General features: G+C 40.4%; 1 protein-coding gene and 1 long non-coding RNA gene across 7 annotated transcripts in view; one reads left to right on the top strand and one right to left on the bottom strand.

Moving 5' to 3' along the window:
• Positions 1 to 2,970: 2,970 nt before the first annotated feature.
• On the bottom strand, positions 2,971 to 5,752 carry LOC119531628. Its single transcript, XR_005216362.1, has 3 exons — positions 5,714 to 5,752; positions 5,480 to 5,618; positions 2,971 to 3,039 (listed from the first exon to the last, which is right to left on the bottom strand). It is a non-coding gene; the product is annotated as an uncharacterized LOC119531628 (long non-coding RNA).
• Positions 5,753 to 10,378: 4,626 nt separating this feature from the next.
• The window catches only part of LOC119531590 (amyloid beta precursor protein), a 310,781-nt gene continuing 299,940 nt past the window's right edge, over positions 10,379 to 21,219 (top strand). For all 6 annotated transcript variants that reach the window (XM_037832974.1, XM_037832984.1, XM_037832991.1 and 3 more), the window contains exon 1: positions 10,379 to 10,577. In XM_037832974.1, coding sequence (XP_037688902.1) covers positions 10,521 to 10,577 — 57 coding nt within the window. In that variant the 5' untranslated portion in view covers positions 10,379 to 10,520. The remainder of the gene's footprint in view (positions 10,578 to 21,219) is intronic.

Genomic DNA, 21,219 nt, shown 5'->3' on the forward strand with positions numbered 1-21,219 from the left:
GCTGACTCAAATTCTTCTCTCCGATTTTCTCTTTAGCCTTGTCCAATCATAGTTTTGTCTCTACTACTCACTGAATCAGCTGTTGTCAATTCTGCCAGTGACCTTCTCCAGCACTAAATCCAATGGGGTTCTTGTATTAATTTATGTATCTGCAGCATTTATTATTCCCTCCTTCATGAAACACTCTCTTAACTTGCCTTCTTGGAAGCCATTCTTTCATTCTCCTCTTACCTCACTTGTCATTCTTTTTTCCTTTTTTTTTTTTTTTGCTGACTTTGCTATCTTCTGCTCATCTCACCAGCCACTAAATTTCCAAATAACTTAGGGCTCAGTCCTGAGTCCCCTCTTTCTTCTCTCACTACACACTAAAGGATATCGTTTAGTACCATCTGTGTCTTTACCCTGATCACACCTATCATTTCTAAATTCATATATCCAACAGTCTACTCAGCATCTCAAACTTGAAGATGAGTAGGCTTCTTAAATGTAACATGTCCAGAACTAAACTCTGATTCCTCCAGTAAAATCTGTTGTTCCTTCAGTCTTTTCCAACTAAGTGAATGTCAACCCCATGCTTCTAGTTGCTGTGGCCAAAAGCTTTGGGTCATCCTCAACTCTGTGCTCTTTCTCACATCCAAAATCCATCCCATCAGAATATCCTCTTGACTCAAACTTCAAAATTTATCCTAAAACTTCTCTCTTCTTACCACTTCCTACTCTTCTAAATTTCTGCCATAGCTTCCTGATTGGACTTCCTTCTTAGGCCCTTACCTCACTATACATTTCTGTCAATACAGAAGCCAGAGTGGTCCCTTTAAAATATAAGCCATATCATGTCTCTCTTCTGCTCAAACACCCTGGTTGATTCCATTCCACTCAAAGCACTTAAATGGCTTTCAAAGTCCTACCTTATTATCTGGCCCTTTGACCTCTCTGACCTTACCTTATACTATATCCCTTTCAATTCCTTTGATGGAGCTACATGGTCTCCTTGCTGTTCTTCAAACGTAACACACTTACTCCTGCCTCAGGAGCTGTTCTCTGTGTCTGAACCCTCTTGCTCCAAACAGCTTCAAATGCTCCTCCTTCACCTCCCTCATGTGTTTGCTCAATGCCGTCTTACCAGTGAGGTCTTTCCTAATTACCCTGCATATAATAACAAGCCTCCAATCCCTTCCTCCCTACCTGAACATTCTCCCATACACTTACCCTGTTAAATTTTTCTCCATAGCCAGTATCATTATGTACCACACCATAAAATTTTAACTTCATATAACAACAAAAAACAATTCTAGTGAAATCTTGTTTCCTAAAGACCACTCCCCAAAATAGAAAATAAGGAAGCAGAAGCCAGATGATTGTCTCAAGGATATTAAAGGGAGACAGCTGCCTTTGTGGGAGGATGAAACAGGTGGTTCCTTAGTTACATTACAACTCCCCCAAGTTTCTGGAAAGATATTTTGACTTTAGGTGAAGAAAATGTCACCATTTCAAAAAGTCTGGCTGGTCTTAGTGCCGCACTGTTTCCATAACTCAAGTCTGGTGAGATCACCAGATCCAGGAAGTACCACCAGCTGAAATGAGAGCAGGAATTCAGGAGGACTCGGGCTGAGCTTTGCCAATAAATAGTCATATGATTGCATGCAAGCTATTGCATTTCTCTGGGTCTCCAATAAGTCCCCATCAAATTAGCATTTTGGCTTAGATGACCACCACATCACCTTTCGTTCTAAAAACTGTAATTCCAGATTCTTTTCGAGGTCACAGGAACCAGAAGAGTACTGTAAATGGAAGGGTTCACGAAGTCACAGAATATGTAAGGAAGCCAGAAATGAGAGAAAAGTTATCCAACATCTTCTCTTTAAGCACGTGAAACATTAAAAAGTTCCGAGCTTGAAAAATCAGGACAAAACGTGTGACTTATGCAGAGAAAGGTTATCATGACTTGTGATAGCAACTGGTTCTCATTCCCAAGGAACTAGTGAAGCTACACATTGTGCAGTACTTTGGTTCATGGTGACTAAATCTTACACTGAATGATTTATCTGTGAAGACTCATTGCAAACAGAAGTAAGCTTATGAGAGGATGCACTCCAGTGTGCTTGTCTGAGCATCTTTGTCATGATTAATAAAATAAACCTCATAGGTATTTTTTAGGTGTCAAATTATTGAGACTGATAAGACAGCATTTAAAATTAGTTAAGCTTGGTTGGTTTCTAATATCTTGGTTTGCCTTCCTCTGGACACAGTCTGCATATGGATTCCAGGGTCCTATGGAGATTTTGGTGTAAAAGCACCCATGTTGAAAGAATCTGATTTAAAAAAAGATTCCCAGGAGCTCCCAAGTAGTCAAGGCTGAAATGGTACATCCAACTTAAAGCAAATCTATGACTTGTTTTCTTATATAGGCCAAAAATTAATACTGAATTTGATATTTTCCAACATTTATGCCTGGCTAGAGATCAGGGTTCTAGGATTATCTGAAAACCAAGATTTGTGTTTTCACTGTTTTTTCCATTTATTTCCTTTTCATTTTATGCTTCATCTGTGAAGTGAAATGGGCCTGACTAGTTCCCCTTTTTGTTTACTCAGTATCCCTTACCAGGCTTCACAAACTTACCAAAACAAGGTGGTTATTTGGGCCCTTGGCCTTGCAAGATTTAGATAACAGAATTTGTTTTCACTGATAGCTGGAAAACAGAAATGACAACATTCCTTTTCAGACTTGGCTCCCTAAGCCTTTTCCCTCATTTTTCTTTTTGGTACAATAATGAGGGCTGACAGGGCTGCTTGACACTATTAGTGGTAAATGAATTTTTCAATAAGGACTAACAGAGAAAAACTATAGAAATTCAGATTTATTTTTTGACCCAGAGAGTTCTATATCTCTGTATGCCCTTGCTCTCCATGTATACTTTATGAGAAATTTCAGCAAAGGCTTCTTTTAAAATTAATCCAAAAGCTGTCTCCTTCAATTCTCCTTCCTGGAACTCTTCACAGTCTTCCTGGAGGTCCAGCCATTTCTGGAGGGCCCTGCCTCTAGGTGATTAAAAGTAATGTCGTGAACTCAGAAGTCTTATCCTGTGACTTACCTTTGTAAGCTTAGCAATACTTCCTCTCTTTTGCATATTAAAATTTAAGGAAAAGCTGTTTGCAGTGTAATTTGGATTCTCTTCCATTTCTTCCCCAAACTGGGAAGAAGCTGGTCATATACTTGCACATTTGTGTAATAAATATTCAAAGACTCTAATCTGGTATCTCTCATATAACACATATTTTAACTCTTTAAAATTTCAAAATGCTTTTTATGGCATCTGTTATGCCCTACTTTAAAATGTATGACAGCCTAATATCTTTACACTCTCCTTTTACTAATTTATCTTCAAGGTCATGCGCAGAAACGCCATTCAGTGGAAATAATCTATTTTGAAAAAAAGGTACAATATAAGCTTGCATTCTACAAGGATCTGAAAAAACATCCCAAAGATTCCAATTAGAATTCCTCTAAAGCAGAGTTCCCTGAAGTTTGTTTGTGCAACACTAGTCCCAGGAGTTCTGCAGTAATTACAACACAAGAAGCGGTGGGGGGTGGTGGTGGTGTGCTTTGTGCAAAAGCTACCCTCTTTAAAATCAAAATGCAGGTTCCAGGACATTCTAAAGCAAAGATATTTGTTTAATTTTACTTAACCCTTTAATTCTCAAACTTACTTGATCATAAAACTCTTGTCATGTCTGTAACATCTGGTAACCTACTGTGGAACTAGTGTTCCACACACCATTTGGAAATTGGGCTAGAAGTTCTTCTTTATTTGTCAAACATTATCATTCTAATGCCTTCATGTATTGGAAAATGACCCTGGAATTTAAGTGTACCTCAGTTCTTTCTCACATCGTATGTATACGGGTATATATGCTTTATCTTTCATATATTAACTAAATGTCCAAGTGACTACTGAATTCTTAAAGGGAAATAGAAAATGTGTTTGCTTATATGTAACATCATGTTGTTAACTTCATCTGAATAGTTTTCAAGTGGTCTCTTGGGGATTAATCGTCAATTATCAAAGGACAACTCCCACAGTTACTCCTCCAATACTCATCTCTCATTTGCCTTCCTTCAATCTTTATTCATCATATTCAAGTTTGATCCTATTGTATGTTCTTCTGATCTCTAAATACAAAGAGACTGAAAATTGATGTTATTATTCCACTCACTCAAAAAAAATTTGTTTTTCTAACACTTTTTCTCCTCTGCAGTTCAAGATTGTAATTAACATTGTGTCAGGGGCAGAGAGAACTGGGCACAAATCCTCACTCCTTCAGCCATTACTGGCTGAGTTAACCTCTCTCACCTCTCATCTGTGAAATGGAGTTTTAAAAACCAAGAGAGCACAGAAGTATTCAATGAGATCTGTCTGTAAAGTTCTCACAGTGTCCTGCTGTGATTGTTTTCAAAAACTTTTCATAGATCTCATCTATGGACATGCCTAGAACCTGTGGCACACCCTTCTCCCTGATCCCAAATTTTTCCATCCTCCAAACTACCCTATATCTCCACACTGATATTTCTCAAGAAATGCTAGAATATGTCAGATTGTGTTTTGGAAACCAAACCTGTAATGAAGAGTAGCCCACTGCTATCCATTCCATCTGACCTTAATTCCTCAGCTCAAACATGAAGAGCTTCTCCCACAATTAACTCCCACTTATTAACCCCCTCACAAATCCTGCTCTGCTGCAGCTTGTGTCTTAATGTACACATCTCTTGACTCCTTCTCTTTTCTCTTTACGGTCACTAGCAAATACTCTACAGAAATATCTTCAATTCACCCTTCCCAGTGCTATGGGTATACGAATCTAATTTTCTTCTGACAAATTCACTCATCTATGCACAAATATACACTCGCCAAATGTATACTTATTGACATTTTTTTCTTTATGCATTTCTTTTATATAAAATTTTCTCACATAAATATAAGACCTGAAAGTGCAGGGAATATATCTTTTTTAATCCTGCCCACAGTGAAAATGTTAAAAAAAAAAAAAAAAGAAAAAGACTGATCCAACAATATGCAGCACTTTCATTTCTAAGAGTTATATTAGATATATTTCAATTAGCATAGATTCCATATGGGACAGAAAATGTTAATTGAGGGATACAGCAAAGTTGGATATTCACTCAGGAATAAAAGTTGTATGGAGCTTTTATTTGTTTGTTTTGTCATTCAGGATACTGTTTTTCTTTATTGACACAATGTCAATGTGCTCATCAATACTTAAGGTTTATCTTCCTATGACCTTTCCATCCAGCTTAGGTTTAGGAGACACTTCTCTAGTTACAGCCTCCGCTCTGGATTTTCAAAGTTGAGTTAACCAGAATCTCCCTAGGACTTCTCTCTCCTATAAGAGGAATACACGAAGAACAACCTCTCTTCTTCTCCCAGGTGTGAATTATGCAGAGACAAAGAAATCTAGTTACCTTGTAGTATAAGATCCCCTCAGCCTTCATGTTTGGCTTTGACTGTTGACCATGTCCCCCAGGCCACAGTGACTTTCTGTGAAAGCTGTGGCTTCTAGCAACTGCTCCGGGGAGTGACCATGGGGTGTGGTCCTTCGTTCTGCAGGAGATAGCCAGCTCAGCATAATCCTCTCAGCACATCTAGAAAGTTTCAAATATGTCCATTTGCAAACAAGATGCTTGTCTTTCACATACCTGGCACAGGCTCTCCTGGGAGTAGTCAGGTTTTTGCCTAATTCACAGCATACTAGCTGCAACTCCATCCTGTTCTCTCCCACTCCAGAGAGCATACTGGTATGTAGAGGGACCTAGTCTGATGTTCACGTAATCTTGAGTCTGCTCTCATTTATATTAACAAAATAAAAAATGTAAATCACTCACGAATTATGGAACTTTTATTAGCAAATATTACTTAGGGACTCACCAGCACGTCAGTTTCTCCCCACACTGGGTGAAGAGCCACTGAGCTAGTGGGCTTTCCCTCCTCACCAGCCCACACCACGAGGTCAATGCTTGATCAAAGGCATGACTATGGCGGCCAACCAGGTGACAGTTATTGTGAACTGCTACTCCCAAGAGAAGGGCACTGGTTTCTACTGTAAGCCAGGCACTGGCTTGGGTGACTTCTCAGTTCAACACCATACCAATTGATGAGGGGGCCATTTTTCTTTTTATTTTCTAGATCAGGAAACTGAGGCTGTGGTAGTTTCCGTAACTATTTGCAAAGTTACTATGTGGTGATTAGGCTTTTTCTCAATGCTTGGGTCTTTTTCCACCACAGTATCTAGCCACCATATTATCCAAAGTTCACTAAAGAAGCAAACCTGTGCAATGTCACAAGATTCCATTAAATCTTCCTGCCATTTGATGGATTTTCATACTTCCTACCTCTGGGATTGGCATACGTGACCCATTATTTTGCTCCTCTCCTGTTCTTCCTTTTTATTATGTAATGTATAAGAATATTCTTTGAAATTAGTTCTTGCAGCAACTGTGGAATTACCATCATTCCTCAAACAAGTTATAGAAATTAGCTACCAATAGTAGCCCCTGGTTAAACATGTAATTTTGTTGTCCTGTAGAATTACTACTGAAATACATTAAGCCCAATTGTAAAATATCATCTAGTTGAATCTGAAGGCTGTCTCTGAAGTAGTTTTGAGTAGTCACTAGGGAAGGACTAATTTGAAAAGTGTAGTACTCTTTGAACACTTCACAGATGCAGAAGTGAAGACCCATCAATGAAGAAGTCACTTAAGAAAAAGGGAAGTAAAATGTAACATCTTCTGTCTACATACAAGTCTAATGGATATATGAAGTTAAATGTAGGTAGGTTAACTGCTAATTAATTTAAGCATTCCTTTATGTGTATTCATTAAAAAGGGAGAAAAGAGAAAAAAAATCTTACGTGAAAAAACATATCCATAACTGGGAGAAAGGATTTTATTATGAAAAGTTTGAATGTTATTTACAGTTCAGACTTCTGTAGATACAGAGTAGAGATAAAGGATCTACTCTGGTCTACAAAGAGGAATCAGCATGAAGTTCTGGAAGGAAAGACAGCTTAAGTGCATGAAACTCTCAAATATGTCACAGTATATGCCATCACCAATAATACCAAGTCAGGCAGACCTCCATAGAGGGTTTCATAACACTTAACACTCTTGGAAATCTGCAGTGGCCAAGGGATACAAATATTCAACCAGAGAATAGCTAAAGAAATTACTTTAGTTTCTTAGGAAGCATTCTGATTTCAAAAGGTCATGAATAAAAGGTGAAAGAATACACTCTCAAGGATGGATATGAGGGTAGCTTAAAATGTAGTAATAATCTTAGGGGTTCTAAATGTCAATACATGTTTAGACCTTGATTATATTTTCTAAGAAAAATGTGAAAGGCCATTTTACTTATTTTCAGAGCCTGACAATCACAGTAGGGGTAAGCCAGCTGCCTGGGGATCATGATGCAATGTTATTGCATGACAGACAGAAAGGAGAACTCTCCCGTTTCTATTTTTTTCCACTAAGTTGAATAATTTTCTAACTGAAAAGTGCAGAAGAATTATTGGTCCTTGGTAATACAGGCCAAAAATTAGTGACGGGATTACAGAACAAGTCCTAGCTGCTCTAAGTGAGGGCCTGTCTTCTAACTTAGGCTAAGATTTCTTTTGGTTAATTCTACCCGGGGCAGATAACAGCCTAAATACAAGATGACAGAGGTGAGGCTCAGCCACGATATATACAGACTTGGGAGATATGGTAGCAAGTGCAACCAATCAGAGTTCATAGTAGGATGTAGCTTCAAAAAAAAAAGCTTAGGCACAATACTGTAAAAAGGCACAGACAAACCAGAACACAGTGAGAGGAGAGTAGCCAGGGTATAGAAGGAACTGGAAACCTTGCCATTTGTGTAACTATCTTTTTCCCAGCTGTTTTATTGAGATATATTCACATATCATGCAATCCATCCAAAGTGTACAATCAATGGTTCACAGTATCACCACATGTAACTTTTTTTTAAATAAATGCAATTTTATTGAGATATATTCACACAGTGTAACTATTCTCTGAAGAGAGTGCCTGCGTTGCCTTGTGAGGAGAGGACTCTGGGGGCAGAAGCAGCATGAGAACTGCTAGCAGTTATTTGAAGTCCTGTGATGTAGAAGAGCTCAGACTTGTTCTACTCAAGTCACTGAGGGTACAACAAGGACAAATGAATGGGACTTTAAAGGAAAGAGATGTAGGCTTTAAATGGGATAAGAACGTTCTAATAACCAGAACAGTCCAAAGACAGAATGCACTGTGTCTAGCGAACCTCTCACAAATGGAGGCATTTAAGCCTAGGCTGGGGATGTTGTGGTGCTTCCAGCAGTTGGTTCTTGGTCTCTTTCCAAAAGTTGTTGTGGTGTTGTAACTAGGGAAACTCCTCTATTTATTGTCCAGTGGATGGGGATCTACCTCGGGGCAGGAAATGGCATTAAATGTGGAATAAAAGTAGTAAAAAGTCATCAGATTATCTGAGTAGAGAAAATGTAGGAAATGTCTATTATTTCGAATATAATCAGCAGCTATCACTTTCTCCTGGGGTATCATCTTACCCAGGGAATGTGAGGGTGTGGCAAATTTCAATAAAGGAAAGGGAAACTGCTAAATCTAAGAACACTTATTTTTATAGATTATAACCTCACCTCTATGTTTTCAAATTTCATGAAAGTCCCTTACTCTTAAAAACTGCTTCCACTTTCCCAGGGCTGGTTTCTTTGGGTGTACCTGTGCTATAACACAGGACCCCACGTCCCCATGCTTGGTTTAACGCTCTGCTGCTGCTGTTCTAAAATTCTTAATAAATTTTTGAACAAGGAGTTTCCGTTTTGCACAAATTATGTGGCTGGTCCTGCTCCCTACCCATCTCTGAGTCATGCTCCTCTTTGCATCCAGATGCCTTCAATTGCTCATACAAACCTGGGACAGACAGGGAATTGAGGATGAGGGTAAATGTGTCTGGGAAGCACTAAGGTGTGAAGGTATCCAGCTAGGTTTTGCTGTCAGGCCCTTCACTGCATTTCTAACTTCATATCACTTGCTGTCAGACTTGGGAGAAGTTCTTTAGCTTGTTTCCTGACTTTAAAAGATTGCACACCTAGTTTGGGGAAAGACAACATTTTGGGGAGCTGGTAGATAAATGCTGACTTCTCAGGAAGGGAGTCTGCAACCTGCTGGCTGAACCATCATTCCACAGTGCAGTGAGCTGGGGAGAGAAAAGGCAGGCTTGCACTGCAGCCCTGCCAAGGGCTTCTTCCCTCCTACCCATCCCTCTGGGGACTGCCTTGGGGATGAAGCTCTTTCAGGTCAACAGCAGGGGCTACATTCAGGCAGTTCAAGGCACACACTAACTGGATATTGGACGGTTCTGTTTACTCTTGAAGAAACTCGCTTTGCAGAAGGTTCATTTCTGTAATTTAGGGCAGACAGTGAAGAATAAGGACAGAGTTTGAGGTCAGAAGCTCCTAGTTATGGGGGTCGAATAGGAATCTCTCTCGAGATCTCTTTCCTCCTAACTTCTTTTCATTCCCTCCTCAGATGGATGACACACCTCTGCCTGTTAATCTCTGCTGACCGCCCCCTTCTCTAAATCAAACAAAAGCAAAACAAAATAAAAACAAACCCTCTCCTTTCAAAGAGGAGTAAATGGGTCGCCCGCTTCTTTGCCAAGTCCTGCGCCTTTCTCCTTTGGTTCATTCTAAAGATAGAAAATGCCAGGTTGCTCGTGGCTGCTTTTGACGGGCGGAAAAAAATGAGGTTTTTGCGCTCTCAACAAGCAAAGCAAATCCTATTTCCTTGAAGCTTCGCTTGTTTCCATTCTCTTCCAGAAACGCCCTCCACCCCCAACCCCCACCTCTCCAAAGCAAGATGAAAACCCAAATGCGGAATAAAACGCACCCTAGCAGCAGTGTTTTATATGACATCCCTGAGATGCCTGCGGGGTCGGATGAGTCAAGCTCGCGGGAACGAGCGGGCAGCGCTCCCGACTTTTCTGGAGCCCAAGTGTCCTACGACTCACCTTTTCCTGATCCTGCACCGTCCCTCTCCTAGCCCCCGACGCTCCCTCCTTCTGCTCCTGGAGCTCAGGTGGGCCGTGAGCCGGGGAGGCGTGCAAGGTGCTGGAGAGGCCGAGGGCGCTGCACCTGTGGGCGCTGGGGGCTGCGGGAGGGTGGGTGGAGGGGCCCTTCCCAGTGCGAGCAGGCGCAACTCCCCGGCGGCTCCGCTAGGGGTCTCTCTCGGGTGCCGAGCCGAGTGGGCCGGATCAGCTGACTCGCCGGGCTCGGAGCCCAGCAGCCGCGCTCCTGCTCGGTCAGTTTCCTCGGCAGCGCTAGACGAGAGCACCCAGGGCGGCGCGAGAGCGGGGCTAACCCGAGACGCCGGCGGCGACTGGACCCGCAGAGCAAGGGCGCGGCGGATCCGCCTCGGACAGCAGCGCACACGGTGCCCCGCGCACGGTTGCGATGCCGCGGGGTTTGGCCCTGCTTCTACTCGCCGTCTGGACGGCTCGGGCGCTGGAGGTGGGTGCAGCGCTTCGGAAGGTTGGCGGGGAGCGGGGGTGCGGCCACGGGAGGGGACCCGATTCCCCTAAGTCTTTAACCCAAAGAAGCCAGGGGCAGCCAAGGGGACCCATCTCCCCACCGCGCCCCACTCCCCAGCTTGCGGGTGCCCTGCGCATCCCCGCCTCCGGCCCAGCCCTACCCCGGGGACGCGCGCTCTGGCCCTCGGAGCGGGAGCGGGCGAGTCGCCGGCCTCGCCTGGTCCTCATCAGAGCGGGGAGAAGGGGAGGGCACGACCCTGAGCTCCGATCACGGCTCAGTCTCGGCCTCTGGGGCAGTGGCAGGGGCCGAGGGAGGCAAGAGAGGTCCAGAAAAGGTGGGGGGTGGGGGCACGTGGGGAAAACCGAAAACTCAGCGCCCCTGGATCCTGTTCCCCGCTCTTACATCGCTGCCCTTCCCTTTCTCGAGCCCTGGGGACGAAGAGTCGGGGCAGCTCGGGCAGCTGGACCCCCAACCCCTCGCTTCCCTGTGCCTTCTCCGCCCCACTCACCTCCCTTTCCCCCCCATCCCTTCCCTGCCCGAACCTCCTCCCCCTTCCTTTTCCCGGCTGCTCGCGGTGGCCGTCTGGGTGCGACCACAGCCGGAGTGCGCGCCCGGGTTCCGCACCGCCTTCCTCAGGCAAACTTTGTACGTTTCCGCGTCTCCCTTTTGTGTAAGTTGCGAAAGATGGGAAGGGTCGGAGACCAACGGCCATCCCACACCTGCCCGACCCTGGAACGTCCCGGGCATTCGGTCGTACCTTCAGCTTCTCTCCCAAGGGGAGAAGGTCCCCGGGAACAAAAGCCGCGACACCCCGCTCTCGCCAGCCCAGGGCGCGGCGGACGGAGCCGCGTTCGTCTCCTTGCGCCAACTCGGTTCCAGCCCGGCTCCCTTCCTGGCGTTGAGCGTCTGCGGGGTAGGGGAGTTGGTGCTGTTAGGGGCTTTTCTGGCCAAGCCTGGGGCCCCCTACACCCCCGCCCCCCCGAGGCTTGCTAATTGTGTACTGGGCTGTAAAATCCTTGGGGAAAGCCGTGGAGACTCGGGAGTGCGTCTGGAAAGGGCAGTGGCGGGTGGTGGGGAGGCACGGGCTTCTGTGCATCAAAGGAGGCGTTTGTCTGATTAAGGCGCGGCCTCCTTCCTGGCAGCGCTGGGGACTCGGTTTAGGCCCCCGGGGGGCGCAGGCTGCTGGGGAGGCTCCACAGGGTCTTTTTTTTTAGGGGGCAAATAAAACGATTGAATTGAGTGAAGATTAAGACCGAGAAGATGGCGCCTCTGCAGTGCAGCAAAGAAAGCTGTGTGGAGGCTGCAGCCTGGTGAAATCCACCCACCACTAGGTGTTTAACAAGTCTTCACTGTTCATCCAACTCTCGAACATTCAGCTAATGCCTTGTGCAAAATGACTATTTTCTTTTTATCTAAAGATGCGTAGAAGAGGTTTGTTTGACAGTTGGGGCACAGGAGGCTGCATTTCGCATCGGTTGGGTCCTTTTTGGTATTTTACCATTTGCAATCCTTCCTCCCCATTTTTTTTTCCCACTCTTCGCCAACCTCATGGTAATTTTCCAAAATCGGAATTTCCGGAGAAGTGATTTTCTGTAATTCCACCTGGGCTTTACAGAATATCATATCATTACTGTTTTTTAGTCCTTATTTAAAGGTCATTGAACTTCTTTCTCTTCTGGTTTTTTACCTACAAGTGGGTAAAAATCGCCTTGGGTCTTAAGACAGTTTAAGACCCCAAGAATTGGGTTTTCCATAATTATTAATATGCATTTCATTAAGGAACTCTCATTTCTCCAAGGATTTACATTTATTTATAATTATTTGAATTTCTTGAATTTTCTTACTACAAATTAAAAAACAAATTAGGTAATTAAAGCATATCATAATCTTCGTTTTTGAAGCTTTTTTTTCTTGTGTAAAAGGAGGCAGCATGTAGGCAAATATGATTCACACTTATTTCCTGGCCTATGTGATTGCATTTCTTTGCTCTTCCATCCTTTTGGATATTTTCACTGGTTATTGTCACCCTCTTCAAAGGGTGGAGGTGAGATTCACATTAATACATTTTGTAGTTTGCTGGCAGTGGCCTGCAAGCATTGGTGGGAGGATAGGTAATTTCACCTTAATGAGGCTGGAGGGGGCTTTATCTAGCTATGTCTGTATCCACTAAAAAGATATAATTATCTTTTAGTTGCTGTCTTTTGTGAAGCTTACCAAATAGGTTTGCTGAAGGTGGCTCTGAAAAAGCAACCACTAAGAGCAATGATAAATGTGTTATGGGGGAAGCATTTTATAACCTGGGTTGATAACTTTTCTTGGTATATTCAGAGAAGTATGGGTTTGAAAAGCCCTGATACTTATTGACATAAACTTGCTTCTTCCTAAGTGCTGTGTTCTTCCGAATCATCTGCCTTGATGATGGGCAAACCCACCCACACTGACTTTTAATACCCTAAAGGTAGCCGCCTACAAGTAGAACAATGAAGTGCAGATTTGATGGCCATTCGTGAGGAGTCACTGTCTCCTGCTGGTTAATGGGGAGCCAGATAACAGGCAGGGGGCAAGCGCTTGTCTCGTGTCCTCCTAACCAGCAGAGACCTCTGGTAGCACTTGCAAAGTTGTTGGTACTACAGAGAAGCTACCAGATCCCTGGTCCTACTGAGGAAATGGAGAGCAGCCTGCAACTTAAATAGATCGCAAGGTTAAGTTATAAATGACTCATTTAAAAAATTGAAAAGTAAATGTGGTCAGTTGAATACTGGTTTGAAGGAAAATAGAGAGGTTATAATCTTTATCGTTAAGACTTTATCCCTGTTGCTAAAGGATCCCTGTTTTACTGTGTGTGGCATTGCTAGAGACTTTCTGTACAGATATTTGTATGAAGGTGGAAGTTGTCAGTCATTTTAGAAATAAACATAGGTCTTCTGTGAAGAAGCAGCATAAGAAAATTCAGTAGAAAACGTGCATTCTGTTTTACAAACTTAACCTAATGGGACATGTGTTACCTTAAGAGAGTTACAAGCCAAGTTTCATTAATACTTTTCATTGTCCAGCTGGTTATTTCAAATACGAATGCAAAGATAAACCTGTAAAAACATACTTTAAAATAAAATGAAACTTCCAAGATACAAGGAATAGTCTGACTGACTGTGTACACCTTATGTCTGCCCCTCCCGCCCCCTGCCGGAAGTTTGCCTTCTAATAGGGTAAATGAGACGTGTGCATTATTATAAAACAAATAGAGAGTGTTAAGTGCCAAAAGGAAAGTACAAATTAAGTAGTATAATGAGTAGAAGTGTTACACTGTCCTGTGTTTAAGGGATCAGTGAACAATAGGATGAAATAATTGTAGGGAGTATCCTGGTAGTAAGTTTCCAGATGGGTCTGGAGAAAGGCAGTTGAATCCTTGCATATACAGTATTTGTTTACATGCCTTTCTGTCTCTCCCTTCCCAGACACACGCACACACGTTCACTCATGCTCTCACACACGGACTGGCCTGAGTGTGTAGACAGGGCCTTTGTCTTCATCTTTCTATTACCTGTGTCTTAAAGTCAGACACAGTTGAGGTTCTTAAATAGTGAATGAAGTGTAAGAGAATGAGCAAGTGTGGGCTTTGATTTTATTATCTCTCCATCTATTTAGAGAAATTTTTATTGATTCCCTTTTTGGGCCAAGCCCAGTCCCTCGGTTCTGAGGATATTGTGGTGAACAAAGCAAAGTGTTTTCTTTCACGGAGCTTTCAGTCTATTGGGGATGACAGATATTTACTAAATAGTTATAAACGTATGCTCATGAACTGTGACATGCTGTGCAGGAAAAGAAAGGGGTGGGGTGCACTCTGGAGAGAAGTATGGAATTAGACATAAGGCAGGGGCTGAAGACAGAACCTGAGAGCTCAGATGAAAAATTGTTAAAGGATCTTGCCTGAGCCGTAACATGTGAAAAATGTGATTCACTGGGCAGCAGTGGGGAGGGTAGGAAAGATAAATTTTTGTCTTGTTTCTTGTTTTAAGATGGTATTTTTCTACCTCTTCCCAGTCTACTTGATTATGAAATTTTTTCCTTTTTAAAGTGGGATCCCAGATACAAATGTATGGAATGGGGGTTGATGCTAAATACCATCTTCTACAAACCCTTGGAAATAGCATCACCCTGCAAGTCTATCAGATGTACAGATATATCTCACATATACAGATATATACAGACATATCTCAAGGGTGGGTGGGGAAAGACAGAGGGTGGCAGGCTGGTGAAGCTGAAGTCAAAGAATGATCAATGACCCCTGAACGAGTAGCAGGTTTACAAGATAAAATATGTATTTCTTAATTTTTTTTTTTTTTGCTATAAAAAGAAAAGCAAATAATACCTAAACCCTTAAACTGGATTTGCAAATGAAATCCATAGTTCATGAAGGGAAAAATGTTATGTAACTCTTCAGTTACATGTGGATAGCTTATGAAATGCCTGTTATGGTGAGGACACTAGTAATTTTCTTTTAAAAAAAAATGTTTGGTAAATATTCCTCTTCCAAGATTATTCCTGGTTAAAAAATATGTTTTGCTGGTATCTTTTTAGAAGTAGAAATTCACTCAAAACTGAATTAGAATGATTGACAGCTCTAGGAATAAAATCATTCATCTAAAAAAAAAAGGCTGGCGATGAAAAAGTAACACAGATTATCCAGCTGACTGTTGAAAATGAGATATAAAGGCAGTTACTGACTCAAGTTCACATATATTTTCCTAGCTGCAAGAGGGAGCTGTGAAGCCTTTTTATTTAGCTGGATTCTGCGTGACTACCTTTTTAAGAAACATGCAATAGAGGTTTAGCCTTAGGATTTTAGTGTCATATGAAAGAGGGTGGTTGTTGAAATGAGTTGGAGATCAGCGATTTTTAAAAGCCCAGTTCTCTGGAGAGGAGTGGAGTTGTTCCCGCATTCATAATACTGATTTCAGAACCAGGCGTGATGTTCGCCCAGTTTCACTGAGTCACCAGCACGTTTCTCAGATGAGCAGGGAAGGCGGCTTCAAACAGGGAGCACGGACCTGTGCTGGGGCAAGTTGCCTGATTTAGATCCTGGCTCTGTGCCTTTCGAGCTGTTGACCTTGGACAAGTTACTTAATAGCTCTGTGCCTCAGTTTTGTCCTTTATTAATGAGAGTAGTATTTAGGGTTGTTGAAGATTACTTGAGTTAATATGAATGTAAGGTGCTTCGAACAGTATATGAATTAATATCTACGTAACATGGCATTATCTGTGTGATGTTTGTATATATTAATACATATAACATCAGTACTATGTGTTAGTTCCTAGTATTGTTATTATTACTATTATTATATAAAATGGAAATATTTAAGTCTCACATAGTTAAAAAGTAAAAAAAAAAAAAAACTTTTTTTCACTTAGCCAATTAATTAATTCACTTACTGACCAATTAAGACTTGAAAGAAATTGATAGTTCCTTATAAGAATGAATGAATATGACTTAAATTTAAAAAGGACAGCTTAGGTAAAGATTTTAGAAGAATACTAGAAAAAATTTAGATATGTATATTTTGTTTCAGCTGGCTTTTTTAAAAAAGTTAAGATAGTTCTGCGTATTGAAAAATTTGAACAGTATAGAAATGTGTAACAAGCATAAGAAGTTTTACATAAACCGGAAGACCATGTTAAGTGTTGTGTATGCTGGTGGTTGGCCACACATGTCTAATATTGAGCAAGTATATTCTCTGGATCGGTTATTAACTATTAGTTGGCCCATTAGCCATGTGCAAGGAGCTGTGACAAGCATTGTTTTGGTCTGAGATTTGCCAACTCAGGTAGAAGTGGAAGATTTCGAATGCCAGCAAAAGAATTTTGATCCTGAAATGGAAACTTGAAATGGTCATCATTAGAGGACTGTGAAATGGAAAAAGGTAGACTTCTTGAGAATGCAGCTTTTCTGAATGAGATCAGTTTTCAAAATAAAGTAGATTTTATTACCTGTCCTATTATCACAGCTTTGAAACCCTTCAGTGATCTGCTTATTTAAAGGCATATATTTATTTGTTTTAATCAGCATATTTTATAAAATAAAAGGGCTTTCAATCTCTATTTTTAAATTATTCTAAGGGGATATTTGAAAGTTTTGAGTATGTGAAACTGGTATTATAATGTGGTTAAATTATAATGTAACATGTTGAAGAATCATAACAAGCAAAGTTCAAAGGAGTTTGTGTGAGTTTTTGTGACATCAGTTCGTGTATTTATGATCATTCTGTTTAGCCAAAAGAAGGCAAGAAGAGGGTTCAAGTAGAAGGGTCTAACTATTGTAGCCACATTTGGAATAAACATGGCTACAGATTAGGGAAGTGAGGAATGAATGGATGGGATAGTGCTGGACCCCGTATGTTGGGTCTATGAGCAAGGGATAAGAAGTAAGCAAGATAAATATTTTGGAAAGGGGGAAAGGACAGTAAGCCAGTTTTATAGGGCAATGAATCCTAGAAGTGCAGTGATTTCTCAAGATCCTGTTAGTGACTGAACCAAAGCAGCATTTGGATCTCCTACTTTCTAGGTAGTCTCTCTGTTTTTTCTTCCATGTTCAGATAATAGTTTAGATGATAAATTGGATTGAACAAGAAAAATTGTTTTCTTTTTTTCTTTTTTGTTCTGGTGGTTTTGTTAATATGAAATTGTTCTTTGCCTGGCTCTCTTTCTAAGAGAATCTGATAATTTATGCTACACTCCCAATTAGCTTCTAGAGAAAGCCATATGCTATCTTGCTCAAAGAATATTGGGCATCTGAGAGGAGAGGCCGATGAATTATATTTCAGTTCATTAAATGATTTTTATGAGAATAAGAGATCTGCTTTATAAAGAAAAGTCATTTAGGAAGAAGAAATTCATTCTTGCTGTTGTTGCTTTGCTAAATTTCAAAGCTTTAATGACTAATATACTTTGACCCCATGGAGACATTGTACAGGAATTAAAACAGGAGGTTTAATTTTGCTCTTGAGTTTAATTGGTGTGCTTTAGGTCTGCCCTTTCATCCCCGATTACCACCAACTCATTTGTGCAGTTTTGCCTTGTCTGCATGGGCTTGATGTGCAATGTAATTTTGACTTCAAAATAAAGAAAATAGCATTGTCCATTAACCTTTGATTAGTCTAAAATTTTCGAAAGCATAATTACATTGTTTTTACAAATGTCATTTCTCAGTTATTTTGTTTGAAATTAAATTGACAGGCACAGAAGATAACAATAGATAAGCACTGTTTCCTAATCATATTTATTATTTTTTTCTTCTTTGAAGAAAACAGAATCCTTATCTACTTTGAAGTGTCAGCCTTTAAAACTGTTGTACTAATTTTGAAACCTTTGCTTAAGTCTTCAGAGACTAACCTTAAAGCCCATCATATGAAATGAGATACTAGTTTGCAAATATTCCTTGTATTCTTGCATTTCATTCTTTACTATTTTTTGTTTTAATCAAATATAGTTTTGTCATTGTAGAATATTAGTCTGAGTATATAAATGAACAGTTCATAACTTAAGAAACCCCCATAGAAACTTGCAAATATGCAGACTGTAATCATTTTGAAAATAACTCAGTCATGAGTACTTATTACACTAACAATTTAAATTAAAATAAAATTTTTGCAGAAAAGTTACCAGCTTATCTTCATAAACAAAGGAACTTAGATTTTTGTGGATTTGCCCGAGGAAGGAAATTCACTCATTCATTTAACATCTATTTTTGAGATCCCTGCCCTCAAGGGACCTTACAGTCTAATAATAAGGGTAGACAAAGTAAACAGGAGGTATTAGTGACTTGGAAAAAATTAACTTGGATACGGGGCACAGAGGAACTTTATGTGGGAACTGTGGTGTGGGTGTGATATTTTTTGTAGTATTACGAGGGAAGGTCTCTGATAGGGTCACTTCCCAAATGTAAACTTAGATCTAGAGAGAGAGAACTTATATATTTACTGTGATGTAAATGAATAACTGGGGACAGGAGATCTACTTTGGAGTGGTTAAATATTAGAGGCAAAAGTGGTAGGAAGTTAATATTGATTGTGATTGCACTGTTTTCTTGCATTTGTTTCATCATTCCCCAAATGCCTTACATATAATGTTCACTAACTGTTCTAGTTTGCTAATACTGCTGGAATGCAAAACACCAGAAATGGACTGGCTTTTATAAAGGGGGTTTATTTGGTTACACAGTTACAGTCTTAAGGCCATAAGTGTCCAAGGTAACACATCAGCAATCGGGTACCTTCACTGGAGGATGGCCAGTGGCATCCGGAAAACCTCTGTTAGCTGGGAAGGCACGTGACTGGCATCTGCTCCAGGTTCTGGTTTCAAAATGGCTTTCTCCCAGGTCGTTCCTCTCTAGGCTTCAGCTCCTGAAAAATGTCACTCTTAGTGGGTTGTTTTTCTTCTCTTAGCTTCCTTGGAGCAAGAGTCTGCTTTCAACAGCCATCTTCAAACTGTCTCTCATCTGCAGCTCCTCTCTCAGCTTCTGTGCATTCTTCACAGTGTCCCTGTTGGTGGTAGCAAGCTCACTCCTTCTGTCTGAGCTTACATAGTGCCCCCATAAACTAATCAAGGCCCATGCTGAATGAGTGGGGCCACACCTCCATGGAAATTATCCAGTGAAAGATCTCGCCCACAATTGAGTGATCACATCTCCACGGAAACATCCAATCAAAAGTCTCCAACCCAATCAACACCCATAGGTTTCCTGCCCACACAAGACTTCATCAAAGATAATGGTGTTTTGGGGGACATAATACATCCAAACCAGCACACTAACTAACTATTCAGTAAATATTTTCAGTGAATATTCTAGAAATTCTATATTGTGGTGATAAAGAACTGTGTCATTGATTTTTTTTTCCTTATGATCACTCATTTTTAATTGGACTATAATACCCAGAGAATGATTTGCTATAATAGTATATAACAAGTGATACCTTTTATAATATTATAATCATTATTACTATTTTTAATGCAATTTTACTGAGGTATATTGATATACCATACAATCCATCCAAAGTATACAATCAGTGGCTAACATAGGTGTGCATTTATAACCACAATTGATTTTAGAATATTTTTATTACTTCCTCCCCCGACCCCCAAAAAAAGAAAAGAGAAAACCTGAAACATCCCATACCCCTATTTTTGTTGTCCCTAGCATTGGTTGCTGTAGTACATTTGTTACTGTTGATAAAAGAATATTAAGATATTACCGTTAACTATAGTCCATAGTTTGCAATAGATGTGTTCCCTCCCCCCCCATGTACTACTCCATTTTATTAACTCCTTGTAATTGTTTCGTACATTTGTTCTAGTTCACTGAAGAAATTTTTTACATTTGTACTGTTAAATACAGTCATCGTCCACTGCAAGATTTACTATGTTATATAGTTCCATGTTTCCTTCTGGTGACATATGTGACTCTAAACTTCCCCTGTCAACCACACTGCGTGATTGGTTTTTAAAAACTGAGATAAATTCTCTTAGGGTTAAAATATTGTGAATGACACCTAACTTAGAAAGCTTGAAGAGAAAAATTAAAGCCTTAAGTAAGCCCTTTTCTAGAATATTGTATTGTTCAAAAGTTTCATAAGTGATGTTAATAATATAATAATGTTCAATAATTTGCAGCTATTTGATTTTAGAAATTTAGTTGGCCAAGCAAAAATGTTTTATCAGTCTCCTGACTGATTGGAACAGTTTGAATTGAGGATGCCTAGAAATGATTATGTTTGCATGGAATAGTAGCATTTAGGAAGATGTTGTCTATTAGAATTGAGTGGACCATCAAAATGAAAATTTTGTTGTCATTGTCTTTTTTTTTTTTTTTTTTTTTTTTTTTATTACAAGTCAAGCCCCCCAGAGAATTTTTTTTTTTTTTTCCATTTTTATTGAGATTGTTCAGATACCATACAATTATCCAAAGATCCAAAGTGTACAATCACTTGCCCCTGGGTACCCTCATACAGCTGTGCATCCATCACACTTAATTTTTGTTCAATTTTTAGAAACTTTTCATTACTCCAGACAAGAAATAAAGTGAAAGATGAAAAAAGAAAAAAAGAAAAGGAAACTCTAATCCTCCCCTATCCCTAACCAACCCCCCTCAATTGTTGACTCCTAGTATTGATATAGTACGTTTGTTACTGTTTATGAAAAAATGTTGAAATACTACTAACTGTAGTATATAGTTTGTAATAGGTATATAGTTCTTTCCTATATGCCCCTCTATTATTAACTTCTAATTGTATTGTCATACATTTGTTCTGGTTCATGAAGTGATTTCTAGTATTTGTACAGTTGATCATGGACATTACCCACCATAAAGAATCAGACAATACCACCAATGTCAAGTGTCTAACATGCCTCTCCTATCCCCCCCTCTTATCTGCATTTACCTTAGTATATCACCTTTGTTACATTAAAGGAAGCATAATACAATGATTCTATTAGTTACAGTCTCTAGTTTATGCTGATTGCATCCCTCCCCCAATGCCTCCCCATTTTTAACACCTTGCAAGGTTGACATTTGCTTGTTCTCCCTCGTAAAAGAACATATTTGTACATTTTATCACAATTGTTGAAAACT

The sequence above is a fragment of the Choloepus didactylus genome, chromosome 1 (assembly GCF_015220235.1).
Source record: "Choloepus didactylus isolate mChoDid1 chromosome 1, mChoDid1.pri, whole genome shotgun sequence".
Classification (NCBI taxonomy): Eukaryota; Metazoa; Chordata; class Mammalia; order Pilosa; family Megalonychidae; genus Choloepus; species Choloepus didactylus.